Here is a 17,646-nt window from a genome sequence, read left to right as displayed (position 1 = left end):
GAGCAGTAACACCGAGGTGCAGAAAATGTCTCTGTGATTATCATTGAGTTACATTTCTGTCTTGCCTATTTCCAAAAGCTGTGGGCCGCTTACATTTAAAGCAAGCATCCACAGTTAAAAATTCATACAAAATGTAAGCTATGCTTATTTTAAAATTGATAAAGGTCAGTATCTAAAACCACTATAAGTAAGAGGAAAGTAGAGCCAACCAACCGCAAAATGTTACACTAGAAAACTATTTTCGCCCAACCCAAACTAAAATGGTTTTCCAAAATTTCATTAACATAATGGCAGAATTGGGCACTTTTAAGCCTTTCTTTGGAGGGGGCACCATCTTTACTATGTAGCTTTGCTGATCTTAACCTGGGCACATGTCTATATCCTAAGTATGTTAAGAACTCATCATGACAGCAGGCGTGTCTATGTTCTGTCTTCACTCAGAGTTCATGGCTAGATAGCTAACAATGGCCCCGGTCACACGGGCAGGAAACTGCGAGGGGGAAACGTGGCTGTTGCCCTGGGGCAAACTAACACGCAGTAAAGCGATCATTAAAACCACTATAAGTAAGAGGAAAGTAGAGCCAACCAACCACAAAATGTTACACTAGAATGGTTTTACAAAATTTCATTAACATAATTGCAGAATTGGGCACTTTTAAGCCTTTCTTTGGAGGGGGCACCATCTTTACTATGTAGTTTTGCTGATCTTATCCTGGGCACATGTCTATATCCTAAGTATGTTAAGAACTCATCATGACAGCAGGCATGTCTATGTTCTGTCTTCACTCAGAGTTCATGGCTAGATAGCTAACACGGATCTGCAACCACAGCAGTGAAGGGGGGTAACTGGGAAGGGAAACTGTGGGGCAGAACTAGGGGCAAGGCAATAATCATCTTCCTTCCTGTCACCTGCTACATCTCCCATTTAAACGGCTCCCTGATGCTTTACAGAGTCCAAAGTTTCTAGACAAAAGATAAAGACTGTGATTTCAGCCAAAATGTGTCTGCAGCTGGTGTTTCTAAGATACATGTGGATGAATTGGGCTAACCCTCTCTAAATGTATGCAGTAACTTGGCAATCACTGCTAGATAACAGTAGTACGAAACTGTGGAAAGGGCCTTTCCTGTGTATCCGTACAACTGAGAAGGACTCGGCTGCTGTTCCCCCCCCCCTTGTCCCTGTGTTCTAGTTTTTCTAAGTATAATCAATATCTGACAAATGAAGAAAGCCTAGAGAACATTTGCTTTTATATTGATTCATTCCATTGCACTTCAAACAAAGAAGTATCATCAATATATCTAACAAGCCACCAGGCCCATTGCGAAGTCAATGCAGTGAACTCTAGCAAGACCCTGGGGCGAGGGCTGAAGCCATGAAGGCCGCGGAAGTTGCTGTCATGACCCTCGCTGTCCGGCATCTTGCTCCTGCTGGCATCGGCGTGCTGGTGGCAGGGCGGCTGGGCAGTCAGAGGCAGGCGTCCGGCCACCAGGCACGGCGGGAGGAGCCCCCAATCTGCGGCGCATTCCCTGCAGCCTTGGCCGGCACCTCCATGGCCACCTTCCCTCCGGGGAGGTGTTGCCGTCGCTGCAGCCATGCTGGTTGGAGCTCAGCGACTGCAGACATAAAGGGGGAGGGGCTGAGAGCGGCATGCGAGGCTTGCCGGCGGGGGAGAAGTCAGGCGGGGGAGGCAGCCCCAGCTCGTCAGCTCCCATGGTGCTCAGAGGCGAATGCAGGAGCAGAGCGGGCGCCGAGGCCGGTAAGCAAAGGCCAGCAAGGAGCTCAGCTGCACTGTGGCGCGGAGGCGAATGGGGCGCAGGGAGTGGCAGGGCCATGAAGCAAAGTTTTGTGGGGCCACCGGGAGGTGGCGCCTGGGTCTCCCTCCAGCTTGGCCAGCTGCTGCATTGGAGACCCTGGCCTTCCTGTCCCCACAACCCATACCGTTGGCCTCACCATGCGGGCCACCATCTGGCCACTGTGTTCCCCAGCTCCATGAGCGGCCTGGAGTGCCCCGCGGACCAGCAGGCGCCATGGGAGCGGAGGCCGGGTGGCAAGGTGGTGGGCCTCGGAGCCGTCCAACCACTGGAGCGTCCATCCCGGCCAGTGGCTCCCCGGAGACTGAGGGCGAGTCGGTGTTCGGCGGGTCTGTGGGCGGGATGGAGGCAACAGAGGGAGGCAACGCAGCCAGGGGGTTGGGCCCCCCTCCTAAGCAACAGATCAGGGACCCAAAGCCTGGGGAGGCGTGTGGAAGAGTTCACACGAAAACTCAAATATATATAAGGAGAGATTATCAACATGGCCAAATCTGTGGATACTTAAATTCAGAGACTGAATAGGAAAGACAGGACAGAAAAATACTCCCAGGTTTGCAGAAAATCTGAAATCTTTTTTAAATGAGGCATTAGCACGCCCCCAATAATAGAAGCAGTGCCTATAGTTTTAAGAAACAAATGCTCTCAGTGGCTGTCACTAGATAACTATAGGTAAAGGTAAAGGTTCCCTTGCTCGAAAGCCAGTCGAATTCAACTCTAGGGTTGCGGTGCTCATCTCCATTTCCAAGCCGAAGAGCCAGCGCTGTCCGACGACATTTCCGTGGTCATGTGGCGGGCATGACTAAACACCAAGGCTCATGGAACGCTGTTACCTTCCCACTGAAGTGGTACCTATTTATCTACTTGCAATTTCTTGCTTTCGAACTGCTAGGTTGGCAGGAGCTGGAACTAGAGACAGGAGCTCACTCCGTCATGCGGCAACTCGGGTCTCGAACTGCTGAACTACTGACCTTCCACAGCCTGCAGTTCAGCGTCTTAAGCACTTGAGCCAGTACTGTTAACCTTCATGCCTTGGTTTCTGTTAGTAAAAGGCAGGGGGAGAGGTCAAGGCCTGGCAGACACTATTGGGCAACTTGCTACCATGCGACTTGCATAACTCACCCAGAATTGGCCATTTTTACAGTTCAATAGCCGCCACCCCATGAAAGCCAGTGTCTTGTACTAGTTAGAGCAGAGGTGTCGAACTCATTTGATACAAAGGGCAGATCTGACATTAATGTCACTTTGTCGGGCCAGGCCAGGCCATGTGTGCCATAAAATGTTATGCCAGGTACAGGAGATATAAACTTTATAAAGGACACAGGCAAAACCAATTAACGATATTATTTTTTACTCAAAATACAAGCATGCTTTAAACATTAACACTCTTATAGTATTTCCTTAAAGTATCTCCCTGATGCCCACCCTCCCACTTCCACTGCCCACTACTCATTAGCACTGGGGACAGTATACAGGAACATAATGCTCAGCCTCTGTCAACTGGCAATAAAGGAAATGACTGGTTGCTTGCGGGCCAGATAAGAGCCCTGGATGGGCCAGTTCTGACCCATGGGCTGTATGTTTGACAACTCTGGGTTAGAGTTTCAGATTGGGTCTGAGAGCCTGAGATTTGAATCCCCACTATGCTGTGCAAGCTCACTACTCCACCACAAAAGCTTTCTGGGTGACCTTAGACCAGTTACATCAGGGATGTCAAACATAAGGTCTGGGGGCCAGAACCGGCCCATCCAGGGCTCTTATGCGCCCTGTAAGCAACTGGTGCAAGGGCGGGAACAGGAGACTGCTAGGGGGTTAGTGGGTGGAACCACTTCAATTGTGGCTTCAGTACAGCAGAATGACCTTGTCTTCAGCAGTCAAGCAGCACAGGCGCATCTGCCCAGTGCTGCACCACTGGCTCTCCAGTCCACCCATGTGGGTTTTCCTCTGCACTCCCCCTCCTGATGGCACCTGATATTTTTGGCCACTGTGGGACAGAGTGTTGGACTGGATGGGCCATTGGTCTGATCCAACATTGGTTTCTCTTATGTTCTTAAGGGCAACTTTTCATCCCTTTCAACTGAGTTGCAAGTTGCAGAATTTTTCATTGCATTCAAAGGGTGCCACTGAGAATGCAGCCTGTTGCATGGGCTATTCCACTCCTTCATCTACGTATCTCCATTTTGGAGCCTGTTTCTTTTCTTATGCTAGAATGTAATGGAATCTTAGACTTTTTTGACAGAGCATGGTGGAATATTGAAAACTGTCTATGATGGATGGATGGATATTTGGTGAACACGAGCATCTGTAGCTGTAGCAGTTCTACTATTTGAGGTGGCAAAGACTAATTGAAGTTGGCCCATACTGTTTGGCTCAGCTTTGCAAGGGATAGCATTCGCTCCCCTCCCTCTCTCCAATCAGCAATGGATTCTGCAATGAGTTTCATTTTAAGCAGGCGATGCATGCCTGTTTATGTCCCTGATTTCAATTGGTATTATGTTGTTGGGCCAGCAGAGGGAGTCAATGGAGGCACAAGGACTGAGCAATTGAATTAAATTGCATTTCTCTATTGAAACTTCACCCTTGGAAAAGAAGGCCTTGGCCCCTGCCACACAGGGGGAAATTGATGCGGGCAAAGTGCGGCTTTTGAAAGCTGCACCAAAAGAGACACGTGGCGGTGGGATCACACAGATCCCATGAGCCACCGCGCAGTTGCTCCCTGTCATGATCAGATGCCAGGGAGAAAGCCACGGAAGGGAGCCTGAGGCCGCCGGCTGCGCATGTGTGTGCATACGCAGTTCGGCTGGGAGCCTCGATTGCTCCTGCAGACAGCCGCGCTGGCGATTCGACGGCCGCGCTTGCCGCGGCATTTTAGGTAAGTCCTGCTCTTTAGCAGGTTCTTTTTTGATGCGCATTTTCAGACTGAAGGGCCGGATCAGGGACGGGTGCATGCCGCTTCCCAGATGTTGCGGTTTGATTGCGCCTGTTTGCTGCGCCCCCGATCCGTCCCTCTTCCAGCCCTAAACCTCCCGTGTGACGGGGCCCTTGTTTTGCAAATGACAGAAAATAGTTCTTTTAAGCAAGGAGCAATCACTCCAAAATATGGAATACAGAAGCATAAACAGTTAATCTGGATCAATCAATTCCAGAGTCTGAAAAAGAGACAAAATTATTGAGACTTTTTTTAAAAAGCGGACCAGCTGTAAGCTGCACGTGAGAATACAAAAGGTTAAGTCCCTTCTCCTGTGTCTCCCATCATCACAAAAACAGAAACAGCCTAGCTAGTCACTGTCAAGGAGTTGTGTTTCTAGCTAACATTAATTAAAGCCATGTGAGAATTATGTGATAAGGACTCAAGAGATAAAACTGAAAGCTGCTAAAAACACAACCAAAATGTTTACGTTTATGTAGAGAATGCAGACTCAATGCTTCCACACAGAGTTTTAGCACACTGTTGCTGCTTCCTGGAGGGAGGGGTATTTCTCCCCTTTACTTCATAAGGCCACATATGTGCACCACTGTTGTGATGCATAATAATACTTTAGCTAACACTAAAAGAACTTAATTTACTTGGTATAGGCTGTGGTCACACTGGAGGTTGGGCGTGATCTGGCTGCGCCTCTATTTATGGTGGTTTAAATAGTTGTGGGAAGTTTTCATCAGACATCCCACCCTGAACCGGTGTTTTACCGTGCGCTTGCCCCATAGTCAGTCCCTCAGATTGTTGCACCATCCATTTTTTTTGTCTTTCACCCATGCGCATAATCATGTATTCGAAGCTCCAGCTCCTTTTTGACAGCTTTACAATCCTTTGCCAAGTACTCCAACCCCTCTCAGCCTCCTTCCCTTCACCTCTCTTCCTTGGACTATGTGGAGGGGTTAAGGTGCAGGTTTACATGAGAGTAGCCCCATTGACTCCAGTGCATTTACCCTTGTGTCAATCATAGGATGCTCTCAAACAGCAACTCTGACACAGGAACAGGAAAGAGGGGTTTGGGAGGGGGATTTGTTGCTCGAAAACAACTCCCCCAAGGACTCCTGATCCAGATTGACTTCTTGGCCACGGTGATTAACGCCAGGGGCAATAATGCACACATAGCTATCTGAAAAAGGAGGCAGAAAGGGAAAGTTCAGACCTCCTGAAAGGCTTGACTTCACAACAGGGGGTTTCAGATGTTGGGAAATGCAGGGTAGAAGCACTGGCATACCTAAAGACTGGACTTCGGTGTTGGCAAACTCTGCTTCCAGGATGTGCTGGAACCGGGTGCTGATGACTGTGACAAGGAAGGCCGATATTGTTGTCTGGTTGTGCTCTTTACATCCACAAAGGTACCACAACAATATCAACACTAAATGCTCATGTGACCACAGCCATAGTGACCCTTTCAGGGCCAGCCCAAGGTTTTTTGGTGCCCTAGGCAAACTATGACCTTAGCACCCATGCAGTTCAGTGTTTGGTCTTCTGCAGTGGCTAACCAGATGGTTTTGAGAAACCAACAAACATGTCCCCACTATGCCCCCACTATGAACCCCAAGCAAGTGGCATCCAGACATTCACAGCCTTTGCATAGGGAAGCTGCATTCCAGCCTTTGACCATCCTCTCCTCCTCCATTATTCCCTCTAACCTAAGAACATACAAACATAAGAGAAGCCATGTCGGATTAGGCCAGTGGCCCATCCAGTCCAACAGTCTGTGTCACACAGTGGCCAAAACCCAGATGCAATCAAGAGGTCCAGAAGACCCCCCCACTGTTGCCCCCCCCCCAAGCACCAAGAATGCAGAGCCCCAGACATAGTGTTTCATCTGTACCTCATGGCTAATAGCCACTGATGGACCTCTGCTCCATATGTTTATCCAGAGGTGCCAAATATATAGCCTGTGGGCTGGAATCCACCCATCCAGGGCTTTTATCCAGCCTGCGAGCAACTTTATTGCCAGATGACAGAGGCTGTGCATGATGTCCTTGTATACTGTCCCAGTGTTAATGTGTAATGGGCGGTGGAAGTGGGAAGGTGGGTAAGAATGTTAACGTTTTAAGCATGTTTGTATTTTGAATAAAATAATATTGTTAATTGGGTTTGCCTGTGTCCTGTGTACCTGGCATTACATTTTATGGTACACATAGCCCAGCCTGACAGTGACATTTATGTCAGATCCAGCCCTCGTAACAAATGAGTTTGACACCTCTGGTTTATCCAGTTCCCTCTTGAAGCTGTTTATGCTTTTAGCCGCTGCCACTTCTTGTGAATTCCACATGTTGAGAGTCAGTTTGATGTAGTGGTTAGGAATGCGGACTCTAATCTGGGAGAACTGGGTTTGATTCCCCACTCCTCCACATGCAGCTGCTGGTGTGACCTTGGGTCAGTTACAAGTTTTTTTCAGAGCTGTTCTCTCAAGAAAAGTTCTCAAAAGAGCTCTCACAGCCCCACCTACCTCACAGGATGTCCATTGTGGGGAGGGGGAGGGAAAGGAGATTGTAAGCCGCTCTGAGACTCCTTCGGGTAGGGGGGTCGGGTACAAATTCAATTTCTTCTCTTTTTGGATGAAGAAGTACTTCTTCATTCTAAGCTTACTGCTCATTAATTTCATTGAGTGCCCAGGAGTTCTTGTATTGTGAGACAGGGAGAAAAGTACTTCTTTCTCTATCTTCTCTATCCCTTGCATAATCTTGTAAACCTCTATCATGTCACCCTTCAATTGTCGTTTCTCCAAGCTAAAGAGCCCTAACCTCTAAGATGAGTTAGTGTGAGCTAGCTCACAGTTTTTTAGCCTCCGGCTCACACATTTTTGTCTTAGCTCAGGAAAGATGGCTCCAGAGCAAACTAATTTATGCAGTAGCCAAATTGCTCACTCGCAACTTTAATGACAGTAGCTCACCAAGTAGAATTTTTGCTCACAAGACTCCAGACCTTGGAGGGAGCACTGGCCCTAACCTCTTTAACCTTTCTTCAAAAGGAAGGTGTTCCATCTCCTTAATCATTTTAGTTACCCTTTTCAGCAACCTCCCTAAGATTCCTACTCTAGTAACCTTCTGGACAAATTTACTTGATCAAATTTACTTGATGCAATGAAGAAAAAATACAAACAAGTGTATGACATGGAAGGTACTGTTTCCAGGGTCAGATCTGTGCTTTGACTTTGGACCGGACCTTGACTACACAGCTTGAGTTGGTGCCCTTGCCTTACTCGTTTCATGCTCTGACGGTACAGCCTGCACTGCCCCTGGCCTGTTGTCTGGATGTTCAACAATAAGTGAGTGAGCACTTAGAACTCATTTGATCCAGCAACTGGTGATAAAGGGACAAAATCATCATGTGGGAATGTGCTTGACAACAATGAGTGATATCACTCTCACAGCAAAAAGAGCATGCAAGAAGGCAAACCGATAAATGTGTACCTCATCTTCCCATTGGAGGGTACGCTTCTTTATTTACTTTTGCAACACACATACACAACCAGCACTACCTTATGAATGAGTTTGGAGACAATAATACATTGCCATTCAGCAGTGCCTTCTCTCTGGCTGCTTCAAAGACAGTGCTGCCTCCATTCTGTAATCAGGCAATTAAGGCCAAGAAGATGTAGAAGGACTTGTCCAAGCCTCACAGTTAGTCAGTGGCAGAGGCAGGACAGAAGTCTTCATGCCTGACTCTTGATTTCACAACCTTCTTGAAGTGGGAGCTCCCATCCATTGTCCACTTGACAGCCATTTTGTTTCAGAAACTTTTAGTGGCAATAGGGATTGGTGTAGGGATTCTGCAGTATCCACTTCAGGAACCAATAACTTATTAGGGGACTAATTTGTGAAGATTTTTAAGCTGCATCATGGAATTCTGTGGCATGAAAGAATGTTTGTGTATGGACTTACAGAAAATGTATTGTTTATGAAGGACTTCACCCAGAGACCCCCTCAAAAAAACATGAGAGGTTTCAAGCCCCCTTATCCAAGCCGCTTCTTCTATGAGCCATGTCTGGAAACGGGGATTTCTGGCTCCCTCCAAGCTCTAGCTGCTGCCTTGTGCTGCTTTCCCCCTTTTCCATGCCAGAGATAGCGGGACCCCAAGAAAGGCAACAAGGGACAGCACCATGTTGTACAAGAAAACTCCAGTGGAATAAATATGGACAGATTGCTACAGTTGGGAGAGGCAAGGAAGCAATGGCCTCAGCTTCCCCCACCAGTTCATGTCACTATGAGCAGCGGTGCATCCAGCTCAGGAAAGCAATGACCCAGTTCCCCAGGTGGGAGCCTTTCAAACGCAGGAAGAGTTCATACAAGTTGATCTGCCACAGGCTCAGGGCTTCAGAGAGGGATATTTGTCCCTTCCTGTAGAGTGAATCAGTCTTGCTCCTCCGATACCTGGGTAAGAGACCGGAAGGAACACCATTACTCCAGCGGACTGAGGACCTCGCAACCTTATCAGCACTTGAATTAATGGCACATAGACGACAATTGTGCAGAGACATATTTTTAATAGAAGAAGAGGAGGAGATTGGATTGATGCCCCGCCCTTCACTACCCGAAGGTGTCTCAGAGCGGCTGACAATCTCCTTCCCCTTCCCCTCCCCACAACAGACACCCTGTGAGGTAGGTGGGGCTGAGAGAGTTGGAAAGTTTTTATAGATGCTTATCTGTAGACTCACTACCATTGTTGCTGTATTTTGTTATATTTTTCTTTCTGTTCAGGGTAATTAATTTCTTAAATTAAAAAAAAGCACAGGAAGGAACCCTTTGAATCAACTAGGTCTCAAGAGAAGCATGTGGGAACACGTTCTGGAAACAGTTCCTGAATCTGGGCTGGGCACAGTACAAAACTCCAGTGAGTGCTGGCTTGCATGGTGCACCCTTATCTAAAAGGTCCCCTTTTACTCCAAGTGCTCCTCTCTTCACTGCCTCTAAAGCAAGCCTCGGGTTGGATCCTGCCACACAGGCATGCAAGGATCACGGATCTTCCCCACATTCCTTTCTCCTTTCCCAGCTCAGGGAAGTTCATTCCAGGGATCAGAGACACGTGTGGAGGAACTGCCACACAGCTCAGGAGGTTTTTATTTATTTACTTCACTTGTACCCCACGTTTCTCCCCAGTGGGAACCCAACACAATTCTCCTCTCTTCCATTTTATCCTCACGACAGCCTCTGAGGCAGGTTAGGCTAAGAGTGTGTGACTGGCCCAAGGTCACCCAGCAAGCCTCCATGGCAGAGTGAGGATTCAAACCTGGATCTCTCCGATCCTAGTCCAGCACTCTAACTGCTACACCACAGTGAGGAAGGGGAAGAGATACCTTCGCCTTCTTCCACTAGCAGAACTATTAGTCCATGCAGTGCTACCAGTCAGACCTCTCCTCCCACACAGGGGCAGTTTAGTGGTTAGAGACAGAAGCACCCTTCTTTAATGTCACCCCAAAATCATACGTGCAGGGCACTGCCTGGCCTACAATGAAACAAAATGGATGCCAGCCTCGGAAAGTATTTTGGTAGGTGACTCAGAAAGGCTGACCGGCTAATGGCCTCCTCCACACCCAGGAGAGATGCATAACTACAGGACAGTGGGTCTCCCAGGACCTACTGACTCACACCTGGACGAATCCCATCAACGTCCCACCTTCCTTCTTCTGCTTACACTTACTTTAATCAAGTGATAACTAATCAACGCTCAGCTCTATTAACCAAAACCATTAGCTCTTCCCGACCAGTACTTACAGGGTCATCAAGCCTCTTCCAAATCAAGGTAATGTTTTGGGATCACATCATCCCCAGTCTTAGGGTCCATTTTCCCCTATAATTCTGACACCCTGCTCCATAGCAGTGTGTGTGTGTGTGTTCTTGGCTACACCCCTACTCTGTGGGTTCTCTTCTCTTCGTGAAATGCTGGCCGCTTAGCTCTTGCTTCCTGGACCTCTACAAGATTTGGCAAATACTACCCTTCCCTAAAAAGCTTTCCCATTTCCACCCTACCTTTCCTCTTAGTTAGCTCTTGTATGTTTTTTTTAGTGTGTGTATGTGTATCTATTTCTGTCCATTTCTATTTTTTTAAAATAAAAACCTTCCCAGTTGAACTTCTGCCTGGCTTATTTGAGAGTTATCTTAAAGGGGAAAATCCCCATAAACATTGGTGGAGAATCCCAGTTATCCCCTCCCGCTCTGTCTCCTTAAAGCTAATTCTTCCCCCAACTAATTAGGAGACTGCCTATTTGGGTAACATGTGGGTCCAGTGCTCCACAGAACAAACTTCCCCAGGATCAGAAAGAAGTTGAACTGCTGGTGGGGGAAGATATGGGAAAGCTCTGCAATCTACAGCATCTTACACTGATGGACTGTGGGATGCAACCATGTCTCTCCATAGTTTACACAAGCATGAATACAGTAAGCACAGTAATGGGGAAGAAGAAGGAAACAAAACATGTTTTTCTCCCATGCCTACAATTCCCTTTTGCCCTTCCTTCAGCAGGGAAAGGCAATCTATGCCTGAAACTCTGCTCCTCGCTATCAATCACTCCCATCATATTTCATGAAATCAAAAGCTGGGGGTAGGATGCTAAATATTTCATGACACTGATTACTGCCTACCCTATGCAAGCATCACACATGTTGTGTGTTGTATAGCATGAACCTTTGCAGAGGGGCAGGAAAGAGGAATTGCCTAGTTAAGGAGTGGAGAGAGCAGAAATCAGAGATCCCGACACACAAGCTGATGAACTCACGTGGAGTCAGCTCGGATGCAGCAGCGGGACATGTTGAGGAAGGAGCTGGCACTGGCTCGTATTTGCAGAGCTGACTCGATCCCCCTCAGTAAATCGTTGGTCTTCAGTAGCAGCAACATCTGGCGAGGAATGTTATTGAGAAGCTTGTTGATCTGAGGTAGGTAAGCAGCAGCGTTGGTCCGGATTTCCAAGTCCTGGAACAGGCAAGTTACAGATGTGGAGAAGATGGCAAAGAGAGGCTTGAACTGGCAGTACTGGTGCCAGTCATACTTACTTTGCATGCAGAATGTCCTAGGTTCAACCCTTGGCATCTCCAGGTAAGAGGATCAGATAGCAGGTGACTTCAAGAGCTACCAGAGAGCTGTTGCCAATGTCAGAGTAGGCAATGTCAACCCTGACAGAGCAATGGCCATAGTATCAGGCAGGTTCATGTGTTCATCAGTATCTTTAAGCCCCACTTTTTAGGTGAAGGCACCAGTCTCTTTCTTCCCCAGCCCCGCTGAACCTAGGAATATGTAACCAGAACAAAAGATATTCTTCCCTGGTATATTTCTCCCTCCCTCCCTCCCTTCTGTTGCCTAAGATTCTAGATTGCAAACTCCTGGGGACGGATGCCTAACTTCTTCTATTCTGTAAAGCAGTATGCACGTAACAGGTACCATATAAGCTGACAACTAATTGAGCCAGGGACTTTCTGTGTGCAAAGCATATGCTGTATTCTTAAGCTGGTGGTCCCTCCAACATATGAACTGTAGAACTCCACAAAATTGCCCTATTACTTAGTGTTCCCTCTAAGCTGAGTTAGTGTGAGCTAGCTCATAGTTTTTTAGCCTCCAGCTCACACATTTTTGTCATAGCTCAGGAAGGATGGTTCCAGAGCAAACTAATTTATGTAGTAGCCATATCACTCAATCACAACTTTAATGCCAGTAGCTCACAAAGTAGAATTTTTGCTCACAAGACTCCACAGATTAGAGGGAACATTGCAAACAGGTGAGCTAAATTAACAGCCCACCTATATAGCAAATGTAGCTCATGAATCACAGTCCCCCTGTTAGCGCAGATATCCATCCAACTTCACTATTAAAGTGTTCATACAGCAGCCTCCTTATATATCATTAAACCGCTAGATAAATTAGAACCAAAAATGCACCTCTTTAGCTGTAACCGGCAACTGGTCGATGCCCCTGTTGACCGATTGCCAGGACCTGGCAGTGAGCATGCAAGCAAAGAGGGGATACAGGTCACCGGCTCCCAATCTCCGGCTGTATTTCTGCACCCGCTTCATGTCAGCTTTGATCAAGGCCTGCCAGAGTCGGCAGTAGTCCAAGCGGAAGCTGTCTGTCAGGGTCTAAAGAAAGCGGAGGAATTTTTCAAGGGGAAAAAAAATCAATCAGACATTCAAGACCCAGCAAAACACTTTCAAATATTATCACCAATATTCAAAGCTGAAGGTCCTGGATTCCACAGAAAAGCAGCTAGAGTTAAGAACATAGAGAAGCCAATGTTGAATCAGGCCAATGGCCCATCCAGTCCAACACTCTGTCACACAGTGGCCAAAAATACCAGGCGCCATCAGGAGGTCCAGCATTGGGGCCAGGACACTAGAAGCCCTCCCACTGTTGCCCCCTCCAAGCACCAAGAATACAGAGCATCCCTTGCCCCAGACTGAGAGTTCCTACCTATACCTTGTGCCTAATAGCCACTGATGGACCTCTGCTCCATATGTTTATCTAATTTTCTCTTGAAGCTGTACATGCTTGTACCCGCCGCCACCTCCTGTGGCAGTGAATTCCATGTGTTAATCACTCGTTGGGTGAAGAAGTACTTCCTTTTATCCATTCTAACCCGACCGCTCAGCAATTTCATGGAGTGCCCATGAATTCTTGTACTGTGAGAAAGGGAGGAAAGTACTTCTTTCTCTACCTTCTCTATCCCATGCATAATCTTGTAAACTTCTATCATGTCACCCCTCGCAGATATCATGCACTGCCTTTTTCATTCATGAAGGGGACAACTGGGCTATCGCTCCCGTTTGACACACCTCGGCATGAGTGGCATTCGCCTGGGGTGGGGTCGGTACTACCCCCACCAGCCCCAGCTGTCTGTATTTTATAGCACTTCATGTGAAACACTAAACAATGTCCTTCCTACTGAGAGTCTTGGATAGTCTTGACAGACTTACCCATCCATTCCATTCATACTATGTTGCCTTAATAAGGTGGTCAACCTGACGTGAATGGCCCACACTGGTTTGATCTAAGCAGGGTCAACCCTGGTTATACTTCAATGGAAGACCACCAAGGAAGTCCTGGGATGCTACAAAGAAGCAGGCAACAGCAAACCACCTCTGTTTGTCTCCTGCCTTGGAAGCCCTACGGGGTCACCATAAGTCGGCTGCAACTCGACGGCACTTTCCACCAATGAGCTTGTTAGGTGAGTCTCCCGGGCTGCTGCTCCTCCCTCAATGAATGCCCATCACCTCCTGCAACCCACACCCCAGCCCTTACCCCACTTGATCCCTCACCCACCCCATCCTACTGCATGAACAGCATTGCAGCCCTTAGCATTGCGCTGTGCCATCTCCTCTTCGTCCGCTCTTGTTCCTGAGCAGACACAGAAATATCACCAGGACATGAAGAACCCCACCACCTCCTACTTGTTCTTCTTTCCAAAAGTGTCCTAAGCTGCTGGTTCCTTGATGGTATGACTGGCCATGCCAGCTCACACTGCTCCCTGCATACCTGATACAGCCCATGGTCCAGAAGTATAATGTGTGTCTTGCACGTGGTCGGGCACTTCCTCACCAGCACATTGCCGGGATGAGGGTCACAGTGCACAAAGCCATTCACAAAGATCATCTCACTGTACAGCTTCCCCAGGTTGCGAGAGAGCTGAGGAGACAAAAGGAGGAGGGCACAGCATGAGGCAAGACCTCGACCAGGAAGCTCACGTGTCAAGGAACTAGGGATGCCAGCCTCCCGGTGGGACCTGGGGACCCCCCGGAATTACAGCTCATCTCCAGACCACAGAGATCAGTTCCCCTGGAGAAAATGGATGTTCTGGAGGGTGTACCCCAATGGGGTCCCTGTCCTCCCCAGGCTCCATCCCCAAATCTCCAGGGGTTTCCCAACCTGGATCTGGCAATCCTACCCCTCCAACCCCCCTCCGGCAGCCAGGGCAGACCTCGCAACCCTAACAGGAACAGTAAGCCTGGGGGAGAAGGGTGCCACCTACTGGCATGGTCAGCCTGCCAAGGGTTAGTCAATGATGGCATACGCCTTCCATTCTGCTTGCTCCAGAGGCAGAGGAGAAATGTGAGAGTATCTACCCAAGTATTTCAGTGTGTGTGTGGTGTGCCTTACTCAAACAGAACAGATGCAGAGTGGATCATTTGCCTGTACAACGGTAGAGGTACCCAGGAGAAGGGCACAGGCTTGAGGGAACGTTGGAAGTATTTCCTAGACTCTGCTTAAAGAAGGTCTTCCAAGCAGAGATTCTGAAGCATCCAAAGCATGTGCACCTTTCCTGTCCTGCGGAAGAGTTACTGGGGACCTGAGTTTGAAAGGAGGCCTCTGGGGAAAAGCAGAAGTGAAATGCCCACCTGAGGGCCATTCTACCTATCACTTGGAGATAAACCTGGGTTTACCACAAATTGCTGCCAACCCCAGCTCCCCAGCAAACATACCGTTATGACATACATGTTTGTAAACACCTACTTTTGCTTTCAGAGTCTACGCTTGTAGACATAAATGCCTTAAGTGTAACCTTTCAAAAGTAACATAGGAAACAGCCCCTCGTTGAGGACAGAGCATGTATCCAGGTGGAAGACATCAATCCAGAGAGAAAAAACAGTCTGTACTCATGAGTGATACAAGTACACTAGTCTTAACATAAGGGAAATACAATTCACACAGCATGGAACACAGAAAACAGCCATTTTTAAAAACAGTCTCAAAACTATGCTTACCCAGACAATGAGTTTGCGGGTGCAGACTTTTCCAGTCTTAAAGATGTGCATTAGTGGCTACGGATCTCTATTTTGTCATAAAGAATTAGGGTGAAGCTACGCATTTCAACAAACGTACCTTTGCATTCTTTACAAGCACGCTTTACAACATCCCTCCCACCTCCTGATTAGAATTAAAGGGCTCAGAGATCTCTGTTTTTACTCGAGTCCGATGAAGGGAGATTTGACTCTTGAAAGCTTCTACCTTGAAACTCTTGTTAGTCTCTGAGGCGCTACCAGGCTCGAATCTAACTGTTTTACCGCAGACCCACATGGCTACCATCTGAAACAGCCTTCAGTAAACGTGCATAGGAGGTTTCTGCAGAAAACGTTAAGTCCCATGACAATCGCCACCCTCTTTAAAATATAGTAAAACATATCCTTATCCTGGCAACATAATGCTGCGTCTCTCCCTGCCTCCGCTCGGCATCATTGGCTGGCACTGACACAATACGATGGCGTAAGGATACCAGGAAGTTTTACTACACAGGGAGGAGGGAGAGAGAGGTACTCAGAGCTACCATTTTTGGCAGCAGTCCTGTGTTTGGAATAATCTGTAATTCACCCCCACAGCCTTCAAAATGCCCTCTTGGGAGGCATGGCTTCTCTCTCACTAGAACACAGGGAGCACTGTAGGTCTAAGGGTATGGAAATGGGAACCTGCCTGAACTCCGGGTTGAGGTGATGTCATTAAGGTGACTCAGAAGAAATATTTAAACACCTCTTGAGAAAGTGGCCACGATGTTTCCATCTCTGGCACACAGGAGAATCTCACAGTCCCTTCCCTGCTCCTCACTCTCCACCCCTCCTGGCTCGACTGGATGGTTCGTCTGATTTATGATGTCTGCAAAGATGAAACGACACCACGAAGCTTGTTTAAATCATCCTGTCACCACTGCCTCTGCTCCCCTTTCATCAATTTCCCCCCCCTTTCCACAATCACCTCCTTATCGCTGCACCATTTTATTAAAGTTAAAAGCCTGCTTAGAGTCAGTCAACAGCCCTGGAGCTCTGCATCTCCCCTTCACAGTGGGGGCATGCTCGCCCCTCCCTTATGCAACAAAACAGCCATGTAAGAGCACACGTGCAAACGCGCGCGCACACACACACAGACACAAACTGCCTGACAACCTCTATCCCCCAGCAAGACACAAACAGCCCCGCAGCAGGCTGTCCAATAAGCAATTAAAAGACAATTATTATAAATGATCCTTGGCACATCACCAAATGCACAGTATAAACAGCAAACGATAATGTGTCAGGCATTGGGGGGGGGGGGGGGGGTGTGCAGCCACCAGCAAGAAGCCTTCTGCTGGCCCAACAGATCTGTAAAGAAGGTGGATTCCAGAGGACGTTAGACAGATCCCCTCACCAAGCAAGCAATCTCGGCACTTCACACAAATGCAGGGCATTAGAACAAGAAATAATATTAATCTGGTGTATTATTTTTATCATCTGTAGGAGCCAACCTAATATGGCTAAGATTGCCGCTCTTTTTCTTCTCTATTTTCATCAGCTTATTCTACATTAATAACAAATGAACAAAATTTTAGGGGTATAAAATGGTAGGCCCTAGTTAGGAATGTAAAATGCTTGTAAACCGCTCAGAGCCTCCGGGATTGAGCGGTATAGAAATTGAAAGTATAAATAAATAAATAAATAAATAAATAAACAAGCAAGCTTTAAAAAGCCAAAGCTCCATCAGACACAAAGGGAGGATTGACTCTTGAAAGCTTATACCTCGAAAATCTTGATGGTCTCTAAGGTGCTATTGTTTAGTGTCAGTTTGTTGTAGTGGTAAGGAGCGCGGACTGTAATCTGGGAGAACCGGGTTTGATTCCCCACTCCTCCACATGCAGCTGCTGGTGTGACCTTGGGTCAGTTGCAAGTTCTTTCAGAGCTGTTCTCTCAAGGGCAATTCTCTCAGAGCTCTCTCAGCCCCACCTACCTCACAGGGTGTCTGTTGTGGGGAGGGGAAGGGAAAGGAGATTGTAAAACGCTCTGAGACTCCTTCGGGTAGTGAAGGGCCGGGTATAAATCCAATCTCCTCCTCCTCCTCCTCCTCCTCCTTCTACTGGACTTGAATCTGGCTGTTCTACTGCAGACCAACACGGCTACCCTCAGAAACTA

The 17,646-nt window shown here is 47.7% G+C and overlaps 1 protein-coding gene across 1 annotated transcript in view; it reads right to left on the bottom strand.

Annotated features, from left to right (window-relative positions):
* Positions 1-8,226: 8,226 nt before the first annotated feature.
* The window catches only part of ADCK1 (aarF domain containing kinase 1), a 177,481-nt gene continuing 168,061 nt past the window's right edge, over positions 8,227-17,646 (bottom strand). The window contains exons 8-11 of the mRNA XM_015418358.1: positions 14,252-14,401; positions 12,661-12,858; positions 11,508-11,701; positions 8,227-9,165 (exon numbers count right to left, since the gene is read on the bottom strand). Of these exons, the coding sequence (XP_015273844.1) occupies positions 8,997-9,165; positions 11,508-11,701; positions 12,661-12,858; positions 14,252-14,401 (711 nt within the window). The 3' untranslated portion in view covers positions 8,227-8,996. The remainder of the gene's footprint in view (positions 9,166-11,507; positions 11,702-12,660; positions 12,859-14,251; positions 14,402-17,646) is intronic.

Source organism: Gekko japonicus, unplaced genomic scaffold (assembly GCF_001447785.1).
Source record: "Gekko japonicus isolate JY-2015 unplaced genomic scaffold, Gekko_japonicus_V1.1 scaffold3, whole genome shotgun sequence".
Lineage (NCBI taxonomy): Eukaryota > Metazoa > Chordata > Lepidosauria > Squamata > Gekkonidae > Gekko > Gekko japonicus.
The sequence above is the reverse complement of the archived record's forward strand: the minus strand, read 5'-3'. Positions and strand labels throughout refer to the sequence as shown.